The sequence below is a fragment of the Cyprinus carpio genome, chromosome B3 (assembly GCF_018340385.1).
Source record: "Cyprinus carpio isolate SPL01 chromosome B3, ASM1834038v1, whole genome shotgun sequence".
Classification (NCBI taxonomy): Eukaryota; Metazoa; Chordata; class Actinopteri; order Cypriniformes; family Cyprinidae; genus Cyprinus; species Cyprinus carpio.
In genome coordinates, this window is record NC_056599.1 from 12,846,629 (window position 1) to 12,867,858 (window position 21,230).

General features: G+C 37.5%; 3 protein-coding genes across 3 annotated transcripts; 1 reads left to right on the forward strand and 2 right to left on the reverse strand.

Moving 5' to 3' along the window:
- Positions 1–1,563: 1,563 nt before the first annotated feature.
- colgalt1a (collagen beta(1-O)galactosyltransferase 1a) lies at positions 1,564–10,717 on the reverse strand. Its single transcript, XM_042719774.1, has 12 exons — positions 10,069–10,717; positions 5,439–5,549; positions 5,237–5,354; positions 4,808–4,942; positions 4,521–4,725; positions 4,121–4,240; positions 3,973–4,049; positions 3,785–3,891; positions 3,564–3,696; positions 3,168–3,295; positions 2,861–3,067; positions 1,564–2,293 (listed from the first exon to the last, which is right to left on the reverse strand). Exons 1-12 carry the CDS (start codon positions 10,287–10,289, stop codon positions 2,026–2,028), a joined length of 1,830 nt encoding a protein of 609 aa, XP_042575708.1. The 5' UTR covers positions 10,290–10,717; the 3' UTR covers positions 1,564–2,025.
- Positions 10,718–11,103: 386 nt separating this feature from the next.
- pgls (6-phosphogluconolactonase) lies at positions 11,104–13,541 on the reverse strand. The gene is made up of 6 exons (XM_042719777.1): positions 13,397–13,541; positions 12,753–13,022; positions 12,210–12,317; positions 12,027–12,128; positions 11,697–11,837; positions 11,104–11,555 (listed from the first exon to the last, which is right to left on the reverse strand). Exons 1-6 carry the CDS (start codon positions 13,457–13,459, stop codon positions 11,409–11,411), a joined length of 831 nt encoding a protein of 276 aa, XP_042575711.1. The 5' UTR covers positions 13,460–13,541; the 3' UTR covers positions 11,104–11,408.
- An 847-nt stretch (positions 13,542–14,388) lies between these two features.
- On the forward strand, positions 14,389–20,972 carry LOC109055992 (RB-associated KRAB zinc finger protein). Its single transcript, XM_042721372.1, has 8 exons — positions 14,389–14,802; positions 15,907–15,994; positions 16,129–16,231; positions 16,326–16,943; positions 17,307–17,792; positions 19,111–19,241; positions 19,329–19,446; positions 20,196–20,972. The coding sequence occupies exons 1-8, from the start codon at positions 14,582–14,584 to the stop codon at positions 20,753–20,755; spliced, it is 2,325 nt and encodes a 774-aa protein (XP_042577306.1). The 5' UTR covers positions 14,389–14,581; the 3' UTR covers positions 20,756–20,972.
- The last annotated feature ends 258 nt before the right edge of the window (positions 20,973–21,230 follow it).

A 21,230-nucleotide genomic window follows, 5' to 3' on the forward strand; every position in this document is an offset into this window, starting at 1 on the left:
GCACTAGTCACATAATCATCATCATCTATCTTCTACATGCAGGAAAATGGTTTGCAGGCCCGTGCCAGCTTCATGATGCTTGTCTCGTGGCTACGCAGCTGTGATATAATTAAACCTGGAAGACAGATATAGATCTTGATATGACTGACAAAATGGTCACAAATAAATGGCACCTCATTCAGTATCTCTACAGAAATGACATGCAGCCTCTAATTAATCTGCTGGAAATAAAGAGACATAATATTTATTTTAGTGAAAAATGTTTTATCCATTCTTTATATTTAAGGCACAGTTGGTGAAATACAGTCACAGTTACATACATAGTGATAGCACGACATTGTGACTAAACAGCGCAATGACAAAAATTCATATCAAGCATATTTAAAGCCTGCTCGGCTGTCCTGTGTCAAAAAAACAAAGAAGTGAAACCCAAAAAAATGGGAATGTTGCCGTGTGGAATGTGTGTAGACCTTTAATTGCTGTCCTGATGATATGACAAAAACCACACAGTGAGGCGTTTATGGTCGTTGGTTTTGATGAAGGGAAGTAACAGTCTTAAGCACCACCGAAGTGAGTAATGGTATCACAAAGCCTAAAAATAACATGTTTCATGTCTCTTTCATTAGTGTTAAGAATGACTATGTTCATGTCTGGAATGTGAACGCTGCAAGAAACATATTAGTGATTATTTCAGTTTTTTTTTTCCAGATTAATCAATTAAACTGTTCTAAAAACACCAGTGGACGGATTCACAAAATATCCTTAAGATAAAATTCTTCTTAGCTGCTGTTTTCTTCTTATTTTTAAACTTATAAAGGGATACATTTAAGAACGTTTTGTAATTCCAAAAATGAAGAACTTACTGAATAACTGATCTTTTTTATGTTGTAAAAACAAAACTCTACCTAAAATGAACATTTGTTGACAATTTACTCAGGCCATTCAAGATGTAGATGAGTCTGTTTCCTCTTGGAACAGATTTGGAGAAATTTAGCATTGCATCACTTGCTCAGCAATGGATGCTCTGCAGTGAATGGGTGCCGTCAGAATGAAAGTCCAAACAGCTGATAAAAACATCACAATAATACACACGATTTGAGTCCATCAGTTAATGCCTTATGTGATCTATAGAAACAGAAATATTATTAAGGCACTTCTAGCCAAAATAAACAAGTATATACTCTATAATACAGCTTCCTCCAGTGAAAACATCCATCTCCTGTCGTCCTCTAACATTAAATTCCACCAACATCATATTGTTTCAGACTGTTTTTGCTTGTAAATGCTGGTTGATCTGTGCACATTTCTCCCGTTTTAGACAAGGCTGGAGGAAGCGTATTATGGATAATGAACACAATATTTTGGCCAGAAGTCATTATTTAGAGTTAAAATGCCATAATGATGTATTTGTTTCTTATAAACACAAAGCTTTTCACTTGACAAGACATTAATTGATGTCCTAGAGTTGTGTGGATTGCTTGTGGATTATTGTGATGTTTTTATCAGCTGTTTGGACTCTTATTCTGACGGCACCCATTCACTGCACAGGATCCATTGGAGAGTAGGAGAAGTAATGCTTAATTTCTCCAAATCTGCTCTGATGAAGAACAAACTCATCTACATCTCTGAAGACCTGAAGGCGAGTAAAATTTCAGCAAATTTAAATTTTTGGGTGAACTAATCCTTTATGAATTTTTCAAGAATTGCCCTTAAGAACATCCTTACAAACTAGTAAATCTGCTAAATTCTTTCTTAAGAAGATCTTCAGGAATTTGGCTCCTGGTATTTTTAAATCACAGGATACAATGAAGAACAGATGTTGTTGTCATCAGAAAGCACAGTCAGGCCTCTGTTACAAATCTAGAAATAAAGGGACAGATGTTTAAACTCTCAGTATAAACAACCGATTAAAAAAAAAATAATTCTCTAAAAAGGCCTCTTCTGGTCAGTTATATTGTGCTTTTAAGGTGGAACTAGGCTTTGCCCCCAGAAGCAAGTCAGGTGGTGTGTTCAAAACAACGTCTCTCATAGTTCATCTCGAGCTGTTCTGTCCAGAGGAGACTGGAGCACATCTGAGTTTTGGGCCTCTGTGCTGATCTCAGCCTGTTCCTGGGTTTTACCCGAGCGCCTCCTGTCCCAGTCTGTGCGCATTTCCTCATTGTCCCACACTGTGGAGGTTTCTGTGTCACTGATATACCCAGGTTCCCCCGTGTAGTGCGTAGGAAACACAAGCAAGGGCTCCGCTGAAAATGCTTTCAGGTCCCTCGTCTCAAACTGATCCATGTAATCCGATCTGAAGAGGATGATGGTATTAGATGTAAAGATGAAGACAGAGTGAAATCAGACAAAGGCAAAACAACATATAATACCAATAATAAATACATTTTCTGAAAACTTTGCCAACTAATTGCATTTAATGTAGGTTTAAAATATAACACGTTTAGTTGTAATTAATATGCAATTAAGTGTTAAAAAACTGGAAGCTGTTTCTGCCAGACGTAAACACTTAAATTGCGAGTTTATATCTCATAATTTTGACTTTATTTCTTGCAGTTTCAAGCTTATATCCTGCAATTCTGAGAAAAAAGTAAGAACAGTGAGATATAAACTTGCAACTGTGAGAAAAAAACTCGCAATTTTATTTCTCAGTTTGTTTGTGTGTGTAAGCATATACTGTGTGTTTTGGTGATATCAATTACATTCTAAAACTCACTTTAGACTATAAATCACAGGACCTTCTTGAAGACAAAATACTCCAACTTATATATATCTATTATCTATTGTGGAATAATTGGTCTAGAAGTAATGTTACTTGCATATATGGGATGTGTAGAGGATTTCCTCCATTAATTGTACTTACACAGGATGCTTATTAAACATAATAGGAAGGAACTCGTCCACGGGCAACATTTTACTGAGTGGTTCTGCTTTGAGGAGCTTTTTGGCTCCTTGTAATGACATCATGTAGCCCAAGGTCCAATAGGAATAGTCCGCCTCCACCAGGTTGCGAATGTTCGGTACCGCCTTCTCAGGTCGGTCCACTTGCATCCTCTTCCTCCCAATATAACTGCAAAAACACACAACCACCAACATGAACAAAGCTCCCATCAACACATAACCCAGAAATTGAGTGCAGCCAATGATTGCACACAAAAAGAGCCGCTCACATGAGGTCCCAGTCCAGACCCTCACTCTCCACCTCACTCATCAGATTCTGTAGGCGGCGCTTGAAGAAAATCTCAAACCGCAAATCATCTTCAAGCACCAGCGAGGTCTTCAGGCCTCGGTCTACAATCTGGGAATTACAGCATATAAACATCAAAACTATAGATGCTCGCAAAACCCTTAGTGTATATTCACACTCTCTTCCAAAACCTAGTGAGCTGCCTAATTAGACAGTATTTTAAGGTATTTTTGCTCAAATAACTGCAGCCTTGGTGACTTTAAACATTTAAAAATCTTACCGACCCCAAACATTTCAATGGTAGTGTATGCAGGCAGCAGAGAGTAAGGCATCTTACTAGATTTGGGAACAGAACTACAAACTGGGCTACGAGCCAGACCTCTTTCCAGATGTTATAGTGGGACAGGAAGCAGCCCAGCTCTCCTCTCGTCAGAGGTCTGCCGTGGTAGGGGTCACTGTAGCTGGGAAGCATGTGGATTCCCATAGCATGGATCTCACTGACGTTCATAGCTCTAGCATAGAAAAGAAAGGCTGTGAGCAAATGTTTTCGTGCTGGAAATGAATGCTGCATGTGTTTGAAGGTAACAGAAGTGAACTTACTTGCCATCAACAGCTGCTATAATCTTGCAGTCGATTTCTTGCTCTCTCAGCGCCCTCAGCATGCGCTCACGACGGTCAACCCGCCGTTTCAGGTTGATCATAAACACTTTTAAAACAAATTAAAAGCACACCGAACACAATGTTACACAATAACCATTCCAATCAGTATAACCCACCCACATGTTTACCTCATCAAAGTCCATTTTGTCAGGTCTTTTGACAGGTTTGGGCACGTATCTGGAAGGCTCAACTGGAGGATTTCGCACTGGAAATTAAAAGAGGTGGTTACATTTGATAAAGCACGATTTTTTTTTTCTTTGTGAAGCTGAAACGTACCATTGACCTCCAGCAAAGTATGAATAAAGCTGTCAGCTTCATCCTGCATGGTGCTGTGGGCACGAAGAGGCACGGGCAGATACCCATAAGTCTCCTTGTTACAAATAAACATTTGTACCTCTGCAAAAACCACAGAGAATACAAATAAAAGTGTGAAATAATAGGGACAATATCATCTTAATCTCTCATTTATTTTTTTTTAAACCTGCTTGATGTTCTTTCTTCTGTGGAACATTATAGATGATATTTTAAAAACCAAAAGTTTGGACTTCATTGTAAATATTGTTCAAAATATCTTCTTTTGTGCTCCACAGAAGAAAGTCAGTCATTCAGATTTGTAACAACATGAATGATTTTAGGTTAACAGGCGTGGATTGTGGGTATCTGTCGTGGCACCCACCTGCCATGCGGGCTGAAAAAGCAAAGACTATAATGTCGTCAAAGTCCCAGGTGTAGTCTGGATGAGGTGGGTGAAAAGCAAGCAGTCTGGAAGCTTCTTTCCGCAGGTCAACCAGGAAAGTCGAGTGCACCATGGGAACGGCAAAGCAACCCCTACGCACTTGCTTGCGCATGGGGATGTAGGCGGGGGTTCGTTTATAATAGCCCTGGAGAAGTTTGATGATGTGTTTGTTTTTCATATTTCTGGAGAAATTAAAGATTACATATGCATATTCGGAGGAACTGTACCTGGGATGTCATTCCACACCAGAAGTTTGAGTAGGCAGCACGAGACTCCATCATTGGTGCCACAACCGTCTTGTTCTCCTTTATCAGTTTCCATAAGACGTCTCGGTTGATCAGGAGATTATCACAATCAATCATCTGGAAAGATATAAAATAGCAATGCATTTTCATGCATGCATAAACAAGCTGCCTACAAAAACAAAGCTTCATGATTATTGTGGTGTTTTTATCAGCTGTTTGGACTCTCATTCTGATGGCACCCATTCACTGCAGAGGATCCATTAGTGATGTAATTTCACATGTCTCCAAATCTGTTTCTATCACACCATTCACACCACACCGTCACACCATTCAGTGGCCACAAGTCTCTATTTACCAACTTAGAGATTGATGGTCTTAACGAAGAGAGTGGACAGTGTGTGGTAAACTCACCATGAGATAGTCTGCCCACATCTCTCGTGCAGACTCAAGTGCAGCCTGCCGCAGTTTCATGACATAGGCGTAGCGCTCATTCGTCCAATCCTTTGGTCCTTCCTCATCATGATATTTTCTGAACGAGAAAGAGAAATGGAGTACGAGGAAATACAAAAATGAACCAGTTCCATGAAACCACAAGTGAAGAAACATGGCAAACCTTGGTTCCTCCTTTGGCCTCCACTCCACATAATGGTAGAGTTTCTGTACATTGATGAGCCAGTCTCGCAGTAGGTAAGTAGTGTTGTCAATATTGTGGTCGGTCGCCACCCTGACAGAAACATACAAACAGTGCTCATTGTGCACGTTACTTTCTACAGAATACAATATCTGATGGAAACTAAAGATTACACGAGCTTATGATTACCTGCACTCACACAGAGTATAATCACACCATATTTAAGACATTTCAAGTGCATAATGTATATTTAGACCTGCAACATGGAAACTAGTGAAGAAACATAAAAGCTCTAAATTAAACTCGACAGCAGAACTAGACTAAAAGGGTAACAGAACATGAGAAGTGAAACTGCCAAGCTATCAGGTTATCACAGAGAGATTGTGGCAAAGATAAAGTAAACATAGAGGTAGCATCCAATTCTGCTGAAGACATAAGTTACACCACATGCCTACTTTTCACTGGCTGTGTCTCAGAATGAACAGCTGAGTCTCCCAGAGCAGAGCCCTACAGATCCAAACAGTTAACCCATCAACTCTGGCCAACAGCTACTGCTATAGTACAAACTGATTCATGAAGGAACTTCGAGTCAGCTTTTTACAAAGGCTATTTTCAAACAGTTATATCAGTGGTTTTCAACCTTTTTGACCCCTTGTTGTTTAACAAAATACAAGCTATTTCCAGGTATTTCTGCTGCAACTGACAAAGCTGCTTGTTTTAAAACCTTTTTATTAACAGAAACTAGAAATATTGATGATAAATTAATTAACCACAATAATTTTGTGACTTTAGAAGTTTCATGAAATGCATGTTCTTCAAAACGAGTTATTTAGGGGGGGAAGTAAATCTGTTTTTATTTTATTGATTGTTTTTAATATATATATATTTTTTTTAACATGTTAATTTAGATGATAGTTTGATTATGCTAATATATTAATATTTATTTATTTTTAATACTTTTTAGTATAATCTTGAGTTTAGTTGTATGAGTGTCATAGCATTAATAATGACTATTTTAGGTCATGACTAGGACTAAACTAGGTTTATGTACATAAATTTTCACTTCTGCCATTTTGCAGAAATGAAACTGTGGAGTTGTTTTCTTAAAAGGCTATTTCTACTCAATCTAACTTTAAACTGTTATTTTTGTTGTTGTAAATTAATGTAATCATGTGAATTCATATAAATATAAATATATATATATATATATATATATATATATATATACACACACACAAATATATATACAAATATATATATATATATATATATACATATATACACATACATACATACACATACATATATATACATATATACACATACATACATATATACACACATACACACACACACACACATATATATATATGTGTGTGTGTGTGTGTGTGTATGTATGTATTTACATAAATGAATAAAACCAATTAATAGATTTGAGGGATAATCCAACCAAAAATGAAAATTCTGTCATATCAGTCCTCATTTTGTATGCATTTCTTTTTTTTACGCTGAACACAAAGGAAGGTATTTTGAAAAAAATGTCGGTAACCAAACAGTTTTGGTTCCCATTGTATATTTTGGCCATGCAGTTTGGTTACCTACATTCTTCAAAATCTTCTTTTGTGTCCCACACAAGTAAGTCGTACAGGACAGGGGGAGGAAATGATGACAGAATTTTAATTTTTGCTTTTTTATATACAGTAAGAATAAAAATAAGTAAAGGGAAGAGAGGGGAAATGGGTTCACCAAATGACACGAGCCAAATTCAAAGCTGTGATGTCAACATCAACGTGTTGGTGCATTTGCACTAACCTCTAGACCACAGCTCCATCACCTGACAGCTTTTTATTAACAAAAAAGCTTAATCTGCATGTTGTCTGTGAGGCCCATATGCTTCCACATAAAAATACACATTTACACATACAGAAAATTAATAAATTTTTACAAGTTAATCATAATGTACAATCAACTAATCACTGTCCATTGTTCACTCCTGCAGAGCACCACAAGCAGCTAAACCGACTGTATTACATTTATTCCCTTGTCGCTATATGACAATTAAATCTGGGCTGGGGCATGACTACGGCGAGCTTCAGAGCGTTCTTGGTAACTGACACCTTTACAACAGAGCTTTTCTTCCACTGGTTAGGACAATGACAACTTTAAAGGAAAAATTCAAGTAAAGCTGGCAGAGATGAGCAGGACACAGAGTATGGAGAAGCCCCTCCCATATAAGGTTTTTTTTTTATTATTCTTTTTTCTTAAATTTACCCACCAGTGCATTGAGTTGCTGGCAGACAGATGTTCAAAGACACCAAGAATGAAAACTTAGTCCAAAAAAGCAATTGAAAGCAGTGCCACAAGTAAAAAAATGTGACCCTGGACCACAAGACCACTCATAAGAGTCAATTTTTTTTTAAATTGAGATGTATACATCATCTGAAAGCAGTATAAATTAGCTTCTTTTTTTTTCTTTTTTTTTTTTGTTAGGATAGCACAATATTTGGCTGAGATGCAACTATTTTAAATTGTTAAAAGCTGTCCAAATGAAGTTCTTAATGCATATTACTAATCAAATTATGTCTTGTTATATTTACGGTAGGAAATTTACAATCGAGTTGAATTGAACGCCTTTTATTGTCATTGTATTTTTCTGCATACAATGAAATTAGGAGCACTGCTCCTGACTGGTGTTAGAAAAACAAACATATAACCACAGACAATAAATTAGACTATAAGACTGTACAGTACAATATCACAAATAAATACAACAAGTGACTGAGTCGTGATATTCACATAGAGCAATCTGAGTAAAGTTACCATTTATAGTATTGCACGTTGGCCTTCACATTGATATGCACAGTATGTTTAAACAAGGTACAATTTAAATGGAGTGAGTGCCTGTAGAGATTTCGTGACTAGATATAGTATTGCACAATTGACATATAGTGTATATTATTGCACATGTATTATTGCACCTTACTGCGGATAGTTTTTTTTAATTTAGTAACCAGATATGGTAATTTCACCTGACATATTTAGTGCATTCGTTGAAGTTTTGATAAATAAAGTGTACAGACAGTGGTACTGCAGATTGACATACTGCATATTGTACAATATTGTATATTGCATGCTGTATAGCAGCAGTATAGACAGAAGAGATTTAAATGAAATAAGTGACTGTAGTTAAAAGAATAACGTGGTTGGAATAGTATTTGGGATTAGTGCATTTATGAGTTTAAAGTCCTGATGGCAACTGGGAAGAAACTGTTCTGTAAGCGAGTGGTTTTTACTCTCAAGGATCTGTACCGTCTGCCTGAGGGCAGAAGATTAAACAGGTGTTGTCCTGGATGGGATGTGTCCTTGATGATGTTTTTGGCTCTTGAGAGATAATGGGAGTGAGCAACGCTTTCCAGGGAGGGTAGTGAACAGCCAGTGATTTTTTTGGGCTGTGTTGATTATTCTTTGGAGGGCTTTCTTGTCTGCTTGTGCAGCTGGAGTACCAGACTGAAATGCAGTACATTAACATACTCTCTGTGGTAGAGCGGTAAAAGGACACCAGCAGCTTACACTCTAGGTTGTTCTTCCTGATCACTCTGAGGAAGTGCAGCCGTTCTTGTGCCTTTTTGATGGTTGCTTAGGTGTTATCAGACCAAGACATGTCGTTGGATATTTGAAGGTGTGGACCCTTTCACAGAGCACCACTCCTCTAGTTTCTGGACTTCATCTCTGCAGGCTGATTCATCATCTCCTGAGATGAGTCCAATCACTGTGGTATCATCTGCAAATTTGATGGTGTTGGTGGGATGAGTGGGAGTACAGTCATATGCAGTAGCCCCTCACTGCAGAACACAAGATGCAGGGGGCGTGGTTGGATGGAGATGGGTAGGTTTAGGGGTGGAAATGGGTGGGTTTAAGGATCAGGGGGTGGAGACGGATAGGTTTAGGTATATGTAAGGTGGGAGGAGTTGGATCTGGATCCAACCATGCCCCCCTCAATACACAGATACCAAACATCTTCACGAAACATTATAATTACTTAACATTCTAATGATTTTTGCCATAAAATAAAAATAGATTGTTTTGACCCACGCAATGTATTGTTGGCTATAATTGCTACAAATACATCCATGCTACTTATGACTGCTTTTGTGGTCCAGGGTCACAAATGGGATACTACTCATGTCTGGTAAAAAGACAGGGGTAGGCCTATCTAATAATTAAATACTAGTACAGCTCAAGTAGATACTATTAAATACTAGGATAGTTACCTGTAACATAGTAATAAGTCATAGTACATATTAATGAATAGTTAAACTGGAACAGTTACAAGCAACCACTGGTGGAAAAAAAACAAACTACTCAGATGTCAAGCTTGCTGCTATTAACAATAAAGGAAATGTTGGCGAAATTGACTAGTAGTCACTTAGTATGTGTTAGTCGTTGATCACTATTAGAACGTTAGTCACTATTAGAAAACTTAGAATTAATGAAAAAACTCGTAACATTTCCACGCGCATGCTACAGGCATTATGACGTGTTATGAGATTCCAGCAGTAAGAGGTCTCGACTCAGTCTGAGCAGCTACACGCCGTCACACACACACACTTACCACAGCGCGATCCGGTCTTTGGGGTAATCGAGGCGCTCGATAGTACCGAGGAAATGTGGCAGCGAGTGCTGGTTGTTACGGCAGATGAGCGCGATCATTACTCGGGGAGCTAATATAGGAGACTCCGGGCTCCAGCGCTCTTCGTGGAAGTATCCTTGAGCTGGTCCAGTGTTCATCAGACAGGAGCACAGCACCCACACGAACAGCACGAACCAGAGCATTGTACTGCACACTCTCTTCACAAACAGGCATACGAGCGCTTACAACTAACCACACTGTTACACCCAGAGGTAGAAAGTTAAAACGGGTAACTACAGTTTAAATAATTCCGCCGACCACAATCAGCCTGCATTGACAACACTGCAGTCTGGAAGACGAAGGAGTTAAAGGGATGTTACGCTGTCGTTTAAAGGGGAGGGACACGTTCTGGTAAATCTGCAAACCAAGAGCATAGTAACACGTTACACCAGGGCAAGTCAACTCCGGCCCTGGAGGACCAGTGATCTGCTAGTTTACTTCCGACCCTTATCCACCACAACTGTTCATAATTTTTTTAATAGTCCCGAATACTTTGATTAGCCTGGTCAGGTGTGTTTAATTAGGGTTGGAACTAAACTCTGCAGGACACCGGCCCTCCAGGAGACAAGCTGAAGAGCCCTGCGTTACATTAATTTATATTTCAAACCATTAGCTGTCTTATATATATATATATATATATATATATATATATATATATATATATATATATATATATATATATATATACAATAAACATTGTATATTCTAGTTTAAGTTTAAGGTTTTATAATGCATTCTTTATTTTAAGTAATAAACATTTATATATATACATATATATAGTCAAATATTAGGTTCTTGCAAAATGTACTCCAATAATCTGTATTTTATTTGTTTCTGCCACGACTTCTTTTTCATAAATTTCTGAGTTTATATCTCACAATTCTGAGAAAGAAAAGTCGTAAATGTTAGATATAAACTTGCAATTGCAAGAAATAAGTTTAACTGTGAGATAAAAAGTCACAATTTCTTTTTTATTTATCCCATGGCAAATGAAATACAACCAAAATAGAAAAACTGCATAATGGATATTAACCTCCCAAAAAAGAATTACAATTTTTGGTCAATTTTTTAAATCACAGATTCAGAAGTTGGATTCTGAAATCTTCATAGATCCCATAATAGTTTTACAGTAGTAATGATAATGATAATTGCAGTAATTATAATGTAGTGCCAATTTTAAAAAAAATCTTTGCAAACATAGTGCTTTTTAAGGACTTCATTAGAATACTAGACAGTGTTTTTACAAGTGCTGTTTCCTAAATTCAGAGCCTTGCTCCGGGACCTGGCCTCTCCACCTGAGACGTGAGGGAGGCAGCTGCTGGCTCATCCACTAGCCAGAAGAGCTCTCCCTGTCTAGGTGCGACCAGAGCTGCTGGAAGTGCAGGGCCTTCTCCACCCTCCAATACTTGCTACAAAAGTACAGAAAATACAGAATCAAAACCGAAGCAGAAGGAGGATTAATAAGTTATAAAGAAAAATGTAACATTTACAATTGAAGATATACAATGGGGTCCAAAAGTCTGGTCTGAGACACAATAGAAAGTACTTACCTTGAGTATAGGAGCTTTGCTGCCCCCAGTTGACACAAACACTACACATCGAGCAGCGTTAACGGTGGGTAATGTCATAGTGACACGCTGAGGCGGTGGTTTGGGGGAATCAGAGATGGGCGCCACTGTCCTCTGGCTTTCCTACAAAATCACATTTCCCATAACACAGAGATACTTAAAAAAAAGCAAGCTAATTAAATAATATAATTACACAGAATTCCATTTCAAAACAGATAAAGGGAGAATCAACAGGATTGTATAATAAGTGGGATATATGCTACACTAAAAGTAGATGTCATATTTCTGCTTTATTAAGAATTTATCTGAAACCTGTAATAAAGGATGATCTGGAAAGAGAGAGCAGGTGTGTCCATCTGGTCCCATTCCCAGCAACAACATGTCAAAAACCGGAATTTGCTCCGTGTTAAAAGCCTACAATGACAAATATGAATTAAAAAATAAAATAAAAATCAAATGAGTTTAATGTAATCTGTCTAGAAAACGAAATTGCACCTTGCTCAGTTTGCCAGCATAATCATCAGCACATTCTTGCACAGGTAAAGAAGGATCTATAGCCAAAATCCTTTCTTCTGGAATGCTGATTTTCCCAAACAACTGATTCTGTAGGATATAAAAATCAATCAGTAATCATAGTTTCACATGACATGATCAGCCCAGATTATTGTGATGTCTTTATCAGCTGTTCGGACTCTCATTCTGATGGCACCCATTCACTGCAGGGGGTCCATGATTGGTGAGCAAGTGATGTAATGCTAAATTTCTCCAAATCTGTTACCACGAAGAAACAAACTTACAAACGATTTGTTTTGTTATGGATTGCAAGTGTCAAAAACTTGCAGTTTGTTCTCGTAACTTTGATTCCTTTCTATTGAGGGGTGATCTAAATATTTGACAGGCCTGTGCTGCAGTTCTACAGATGTTTACCTCTTGGTCTCTGTGTCATGTGACCGAAAACTATCAATTGACTTGATTAGCTCTACAGGTTTTGTAGTATAAGTAAAAGACTGCCGCTCCTTCTAATATGTACTGAGTTACCTTATATAAGCCATAAGTGCTCTCAGGATCAGTGAATGGAACGAGTCTCTCATCGCAGAACCCAATGAGCCATCTGCTGCAGTCCAGGTTTGGGACAGCAGGCAGCTCCTTACTCAGGATGGACACCAAACTCCCTCCTGAAAGGCCCAGAGAGAAGCTTGCACCTGTGTTGAGAGCTTTCTCTGCTCGAGAGGACACCAGCTGGGCCAGAGTGGATCCAAGCTCGGCCACTGAGGGGAAAACCACCACTCTACGTCCAGACATATTTCTCTAAAATCAAGAGAGGCAATGATTTTGCCAGTCAGTTCCGATATGAAGCAATGCATAAGTCAACTGACTCTGCACAACTCAATACATGCGTCCAACTTAGCATGACCAGAAAAAAGAAGCAATAATTTAACTGCAATCTGCAGTACAGGGGTTATGCACAACGTGTACTGTTTAATTTGACTGGGCAGTGCAGGTTGGATAAAGTCGAATGAATGAATGAAGGAAGTAAGTTACTGCACCGACATGTGAGCAGTAGTAGCCTACCGACAAACTCGGATAACAACAACACGTCAAAATTATGATTTTATCGTGCTTTTATATTTCCGCGCTGGCTTATGGAAACTGTAAAATCTAAGAAATTACATTTCACTCACCAAGGAATGTTTTCTTAATAGTGAGATTTCCTTTACGTGCCCCTCACGCGATCTGACCAACATCCAATCGCAGCGAACGTTGCCTACTGTTGCATTCTGGGTAATGTAGTGCTGACTTGGTCTTCTCTATACTCTTTACTGGTCAAGCTCCGTTTCTAAATATGCTGTGGATTTCACGGCCTTGGAGTCTCAAATTAGAGTCTTAAATCCCATCATAATATAATATAATATAATATAATATAATATAATATAATATAATATAATATAATATAATATAATATAATATAATATAATATATTGTTACCATATTTATGACCATATTTGACAATATTTATTATATGTGACCCTGGACTACAAAACAAGTTATAAGTAGCGCTGGTATATTTGTAGAAATAGCCAAAAAAATTATACATTTTTTTATGCCAAAAATCATTTGGATATTGAGTAAAAATCATGTTCCATGACGATATATATTTTTTTATTTCCTACCGTAAATATATCAAAACTTAATTTTTGATGAGTAATATGCATTGCTAAGAAATTAATTTGGACAACTTTAAAGGTGATTTTCTCAACATTTCGATTTTTTTTTTTTTTTTTTGCACCCTCAGATTCCAGATTTTCAGATTTTCAGTTTGTATCTCGGCCAAATATTGTCCTGTTTTAACAAACCATATATCAATGTAAAGCTTATTTAATCAGCTTTCAGATCATGTATACATCTCAATTTCAAAAAATGGACCCTTATGACTTACTTTGTGGTCCAGGGTCACTTAGCATTATCACAGGTAGGGAACAGAATGACAATTTATCTGTGACAATTTAAGACTAGCTATTATATGTTTTGGGAGCCTAAATATTTTCTCTATGGATGCAAAAGGACGTTATATCAGCAGTAAATAATCGAAAATTATATTGACAACGTTGCCTTTTCGGCCCCTCTGGCTGGCACTAACGGCTCCATTTCAATAGATGGAGCTAATGCGCCTTATTTAGATAAATCAAACAGTAGGAGAGTGAAACCGCGGGTGTAAGATAAAAACTGTGGAAACTTATCACGTTAAAACATACGACCAGCTAAAGTATATGAATAGCAGTCGATTCTGTATAACGTTACATCTGTAAAAAAAAAAAAAAAAAAAAAAAAGTTTGTTTGCTTCCGAGAGTTTGTGGAAATACTGGGAGATGCTGTCCACTCTCTCCTCTTTTCAGACTCGGTTAGCGTCCATCATGGAGACGCTCGTGCAGACAGCGGTGCTAGAGATCAAGCTCGTGGATGTGGAGTGTGAAGTGTTGCTGTCCGAGGTCACCCGCAGCCGCACTGAGGAAGAGACTGACGGAGGTCCAGCCGTGGACAAACACCGACACAGAGGTTCACATCTGCCAAGAGCTACTTACACCTTTTGGTATTTACTTAGCATGGAATTGCATATACTTTATAAGACAAATATATGCAACCAAATGTTTACTTAGTGTTCTCTTATGCTCACCAAGGCTGCATTTATTTAAACAAAAATACAGCAAAAAAAAAAAAAAAAAAAAAAAAAAAAGTGAAATGTTAGCAACAATTTATAATGACTGTTTCTGTTTGAATATATTTTAAAATGTAATATATACCAGTCTTCAGTGTCACGTGATCCTTCAGAAATCATCCTAATTTGCTGTTCAAAAAACATTTATTATTATTATCAGTGTTGAAAACAGTTTCATATTTTTGTGGAAACTGCGATACACTTCCATTCAAAGGTTTGGGTTAAGAAAGTTTTTTTTTTTCTTTTTTTTTTTTAAAGAAATGTATACTTAAATTCAGTAAGGATGCATTGATTAAACTGATCAGAAGTGATAGAGATAAAGATATTTATGGTGTAAAAATAATAAATAAATGCTGTTCTTTTGAACTTTATAATACAAAATGTTTGGTGAGCAGCAAATCGGTATATTAAAATGATCTCTGAAAGATCATGTGACAAGAACTTACTAATAATATAATATAATATAATATAATATAATATAATATAATATAATATAATATAATTTAGTTACCATATTTATGACCATATTTTACAATATTTATTATATGTGACCCTGGACCACAAAACAAGTTATAAGTAGCGCTGGTATATTTTTAGAAATAGCCAAAAAAATTATACATTTTTCTTTTATGCCAAAAATCATTTGGATATTGAGTAAAAATCATGTTCCATGACGATATTTTGTGAATTTCCTACCATAAATATATCAAAACTTAATTTTTGATGAGTAATATGCATTGCTAAGAAATTCATTTGGACAACTTTAAAGGCGATTTTCTCAACATTTAGATTTTTTTTTTTTGCACCCTCAGATTCAAGATTTTCAAATAGTTTGTATTTTTCACAATATTACTGTTTTGTTTTTTTGCTCAAATAAATGCAGCCTTGAGCATAAGAGACTTAAAAATGTTAAAACATATGAATTATTCCAAACTTTTTTACCAGTAGTGCATAACCCTTTAATTTTAATTTTATTAGTGAATGTGGCCAAGAAGAGATCCACTGTCATTTGAACAGGTGTAGAGGCCCAAGAAAAGACGTCCCAACAGTAATTCAGCAAGACCAAGTGAGTTCTCTTCTTTATGTAATTATCCATATTAATTGCCTTTAACTGATAACTGTAAGCAAAAAAGCTGTAGAAAACGTAATGTTTCTGTTTCATACAAATATGAAATATAATGTGATGTCACAATGTCAAAGGACAGTCCACAGCAGAAGTGTAAGCCAAACCAGCCGGTTAGTACGATAAAGCAGGAGCAACAGGAAGTAGATGTTTGCATTGGTCAAGACAACAGTGAAGCAGGTAACTAACTGTTGTATAATGGTGGATAATTTTAATTGCCAGTGTCTCTAAATAATTTATAACTTCCACTTACATTACTCTCACTTAACCACAGGAACCCAGTGTGGTGAAGCTGTGAGCCTGTCACCCATCAAGGATGCTCTCAAAACCGTTCCTTGTGTTGGCAGCGGAAGTAGAGAAAACGCAACCGCGAGAGTCCCGTCTAAAGCAGAAACACCAGAAGTGAACAGAAACACCTCACCCGGAGCGATCACGCTGAACCAGACTGTGCCAAATGCTGAACCAAACACGTCTTTCAGTCACGCGCAGAGTTGGAGTGCATCAAACTCCACAAGAACAAACGGTACCTACTCTATTCCAGGAGACAAGCGTTTTGTTTGCTCCTATTGTTCGAAGAGGTTCAGGTGTGTTAGTCAACTTACCATACATCAGCGGAGTCACACGGGTGAGAAGCCATACAGGTGCACGCTCTGTGGAAAGAGGTACCTTCAGAAAGGACACCTGTACACCCATCAGCGCACCCATACCGGAGAGAAGCCGTATCGATGTTCGCTCTGTGCAAAAGGCTTTATTCAGCAATGCACGCTAGACATGCATCTGCGAAGTCACACTGGAGAAAAACCCTACACTTGTACAGAATGTGGGAAGGGGTTCATGACCAAATTTTATCTTAACAAACACTTGTCGTGTCAGACTTGCAACAGCATTCGATAATGACAGTAAGCTTGAGTAAATGTGCTGATATTAGTTTCAGACGGCATTGATTTGCACTCTTATGATCACAGAGATCATTTTGAAGATGTGCAGCTTGATAAACACTTTGATTGATGTGGCATCAGATCAGCATTAAAATCAAGTCTGAAAACAGGTCAACTTGTCCTAATAAATTCATTTATTTATTGCATTAAACACATTAAGAATGGTTGTTGTTTTTTTTGCATTGGGGGGAAAACCTTTGATACTCTTCCATCATTCCAAAAGGCAAATTTTATCACATTAATAAAATATACTCGTTCTTTTCGCGCTTGTAGAAATAATAATAATAATAAAAAAAAAAATTAAAATAATTGATTTAATTTCCCTAAAGTTATTCTGAATAGTTATTTTTTTAATCGTATTTTCTATACAGTATTTTACGGTAAATCATCCCATGATTCCTTTCAGCCAAACGCTATTTATGGTTTCTACAGAAAGATTGTATTGAATACAGGGACAGTGACTGCCAAAACCCCCCCAGCTATATTAAGAGTACACTGGAGCCTACATTTTATCCAGACATTGTTAAGCTTCCCGAAAGCGACGGACATCATGAATACTGCTGATTTTCAGACGCAGCTAACGTCCATAATGGAAATTATGGCGAGAACCGCTGCTGTGGAAATAAGCAAACTTTTCGAGGAGAATTCTTTGTTGCTGCGATTACAGATTTCACGCTGTACAAGCGAAAACGAATCTCTGAAAAAGAAATGTAATTTTCTGGAGAATGAACTTCAGTCTGCGCGGAAAGGCGCTGGGAAGATGAACGGGACACGAGCTCCATTCAGTCATCCGGGACATACAGGTGATTTTTTTTTTTTTTTATAACGCGCGTGTTGCTACTGTGAATTTGTCTAAATTAAATGCAGCGATAGATGGTCACATGAGGATGTGCAGGCTAATTAAAGACCTCAGCTGGTCAACTGGAGGCTGTGTGTTCATACCCAACAAAGGATAATGTTGGTGCCCTTGACTAACTTGAGGGACTGTCAGGGTTGCCAGGTTTTCACAATAAAACCCTCCCAATAGCTACTCAAACTAGCCCAATCGCGTTTTGAGGGGGGTTCCCAGATAAAATTGCGTTCCGGGGGGATACCCTGATAAAATTGGCATTTTAGGGGCTAAATATCACGTTACTCCGGTCGCTTCAACCCACAGACACGAAAAACAACCCGCGGCAACAGTGTTAAAGTAGTCCAGTTCCGCGGGAAAACCGCGGACTTGGCACCACTGGGGTCTGATGAATTGTGCTAAAGGATACTGTAGTCTTTGCTGTCAGTGAGGTAATTTTTAGGAAACGGTGTCTGTTCCGTGAGTTACTACAGCTATAATTCACAGATTAGCGAACATTATTTGATGAATTGTAATGCACAAACTTTCGAAGATAACTAACTTCGGGGTCTATATTCGTCATTCTGGAAGTATAAATAGAAAAGAACGTTGCATTCTTCGGTTTCAGTCGTGCTTTCTTCAATTTATGACATTTTTACGTTTGTCTGGGGAAATTTTTTTTTTTTTTTAAATCCTCCTGACATAATAAAACATTTTTGGATCAGTGAAGTAGAAATTGACCCAGAATATAAACTCAAACCTCCTTTAAAACAGTTAGGATTTACCACCCCCAAATACTGTATAATTGTATCTCTCTTGTGTCAGTTGTGATGTGTGTTTATGAACTTAAGTTCAGATGTCCAGTTCTCTGAGATGGTTCTCAGATGGTCCACACATCCATATGCAACTATGAAAGTTCTTTGCTTTGATGCAGTTATTCTAATGAAGTCTCATGAGGCAGAATCACATTTTAGGGCAGGGCATTAATGTTTTACAATGTGATGTGAAAATTGTGTGATTTTATTGCAAGGCATGCCAAAATGGTATGATACTATTGCAGTGCATTTATTACAAAATTATTGTGATGGGGTTGAAATAATGTAGCTACCATTTTGAGTTGTATTGTATATTTCAAGACTATAGTTGGTTTTTTTGGCCTGAGGAAGAAAAAACACAGCTGAGATCTTTTCAAATGGAGTTGTATGTGTCAAAACTGCAGACATGAAAAGCTCTGTTTAGAGTGTGTTTTTGTAGGAGTGGTCTAGCCTAACTAACGCCCACATGTTCAACAGACAGCGAACGCCAGCCCACAATTGGCAGTGTCTTTGGTAAGGAATGGTGCATGAACCTCTGGAGACACGAGGAGTCTCATGTTGGTCAGAAGGACGACGCACACCTAGACTCTTCAGTCAACACAGAAGAGGTTGGTCTCACATACTGCTTACGTTTTTTTTAAATACAGTGTCAGAATTCAGCTTACTAACTCCTTCTGTGTTGTCAATAATTTTAGCCAATAAATTTGCTGGATGAAGAAACAGATGTGATTATGATAAATGAGGAGACGCTGAAGGATGACAGTTGCACTGGGAAAAATAAACCTGAGGAAGACGGAAGTAGCAGTTTGAGAGGTTTGTGGAGAGAGAACTTTAACAGCTAGTATTAAAGGGATAATTCACCCAAAAATTCTAATTTGCTGTTAATTTACTCACCCTAAGGCCATCCAAGATGTAGATTAGCTTTTTCTTCAGTGGAACAGTAAAGATTTTAAGCTTAAACCGTGGTCTTTGGTGATTCATGAAGTGCAAATAAATTACTACCGGCGTCATACTGAAGACCAATGAGCCAAAGATAAGCGCAAACGTGAACTGAGCACATGAATGAAGGGCTTAAAATGTAAGTTTTAATGGTTTCTTATTGTTTATATAAAAAGGTGAGTTAAGACTAGGCCATTCACTTTAATATGCTCATGTAAAACATCCATGTTTTACATCATTATTGGTCGCTTTAATAACACACACAAACATAAACGAGCTGGTGAATCAATTATTTGAACCAGTTCATGAAGACAAACTGTCCAAAAGAATCAGACTTCCCTGTATAGCCTGAGGCTATAATGTTGTGAATAATGTACATTTTCTTGCACAGATTAATCGTTTTGCTTCATAAGACCTTAATATATTGCCAGGAGCCACATGTATTCATTTTGCGTTTCCTCATATGCCTTTTTTTGACTCTCAAAGTGACATTGATGTGCATTTTATGAATCACCAAGAACCATTGTTTCAGCTTAAAAAGCACTGTTTCGTTTTTGGGTGTACTATCCCTTTAACTCTTTTATAATATTTCAGATGTTCATGTTTGATTTATTAAATTACAGGATCTGCAGTGACCAGTGATGAGAGATGTGTTGCCCAGAGCTCTGATGATTTTATCACATACACAGTACCTTCAGATGACCAAGACCAATCGAACGTGCACCAGACACCAGCTGAAGAACAAGCTCTTGATGGAACGATCTCTACACATGGAGACGTCACAACAGGGCCAGATCTGAGCCCCGACGTAGAATTTATTCCTAATAACCTGAATTTCATTGAGTCCGTTACACCAAATAAGAATTTCAAGTGTGTGTTCTGTGGGAAAAGCTTTGAGTATTTAAGCCATATGACAAGACACATGCGAAAACACTCCGGAGAAAAACCTTACATCTGTACAGTTTGTGGTAAACGGTTTGCTCAGAAAACCTATCTGACTACTCACCAGCGCACTCATTCTGGAGAGAGGCCGTACTCGTGCATGGAGTGTGGAAAGAGCTTTTCTCAGAAATCTTCTCTTAACGTACACCTCCGAAGCCACACAGGAGAAAAGCCATTTAGCTGCTCACACTGTGGTAAAAGCTACGCCTTCAAAATTGCGCTTAGAACACACCGATGTTAAAACAGAAATAAATTGCTATTGGATATTGTCTCCTTGGTTTAAGTATAAAACTTCTGTCTAGGTCATTATAGAATATCCTTCTTATCTGTTGTTATAAAATAAATGTTTAAAAAGGGAAAAAATGGGAAAATAGGGAAAAGAGTCAGAGTAGACAAAAATGCTGGTTGTTTGTTTACATGTGCAATATAATGTCTCTATAAAAAATGTGCTCACTAAACAGTCCCCTCTTATAGTTTCCATTGATTACAGACAATATGTTATGGTTTAAACACTGTAAACAGTGTGAAATGTGTTCTTGTGTGTAGTTTTCTGATGCTTTGGAAAAGGAACTATGGATTTGTTCATGCTGTAACTTTTTGTTACCTAACCTTTAGCCCTCCCTGAAATATTTTACATTGCACCATTGTTTTTATCTACTTTACAGTTTTCTGTATAAAAATATTAGGGTTTTTTTGTATCAATGTGTGAATTTCTA

Excerpts from the sequence above, each read along its gene's own strand:
- colgalt1a (XM_042719774.1), bottom strand. The coding sequence starts at position 10,289 with ATGCTCTGGTTCGTGCTGTTCGTGTGGGTGCTGTGCTCCTGTCTGATG. Across the intron at positions 5,355-5,438 it reads AGGCCAAAGGAGGAACCAAG|AAAATATCATGATGAGGAAG; the intron begins GTTTGCCATGTT and ends TTTCTCGTTCAG. Across the intron at positions 3,892-3,972 it reads ACAAAATGGACTTTGATGAG|GTGTTTATGATCAACCTGAA; the intron begins GTAAACATGTGG and ends TTTGTTTTAAAA.
- pgls (XM_042719777.1), bottom strand. The coding sequence starts at position 13,459 with ATGTTGGTCAGATCGCGTGAGGGGCACGTAAAGGAAATCTCACTATTA. Across the intron at positions 12,318-12,752 it reads GCACTTATGGCTTATATAAG|AATCAGTTGTTTGGGAAAAT; the intron begins GTAACTCAGTAC and ends TATATCCTACAG. Across the intron at positions 12,129-12,209 it reads ATGCTGGCAAACTGAGCAAG|GCTTTTAACACGGAGCAAAT; the intron begins GTGCAATTTCGT and ends TTGTCATTGTAG.
- LOC109055992 (XM_042721372.1), top strand. The coding sequence starts at position 14,582 with ATGCTGTCCACTCTCTCCTCTTTTCAGACTCGGTTAGCGTCCATCATG. Across the intron at positions 17,793-19,110 it reads CAGTCATCCGGGACATACAG|ACAGCGAACGCCAGCCCACA; the intron begins GTGATTTTTTTT and ends CATGTTCAACAG. Across the intron at positions 19,447-20,195 it reads CGGAAGTAGCAGTTTGAGAG|GATCTGCAGTGACCAGTGAT; the intron begins GTTTGTGGAGAG and ends ATTAAATTACAG.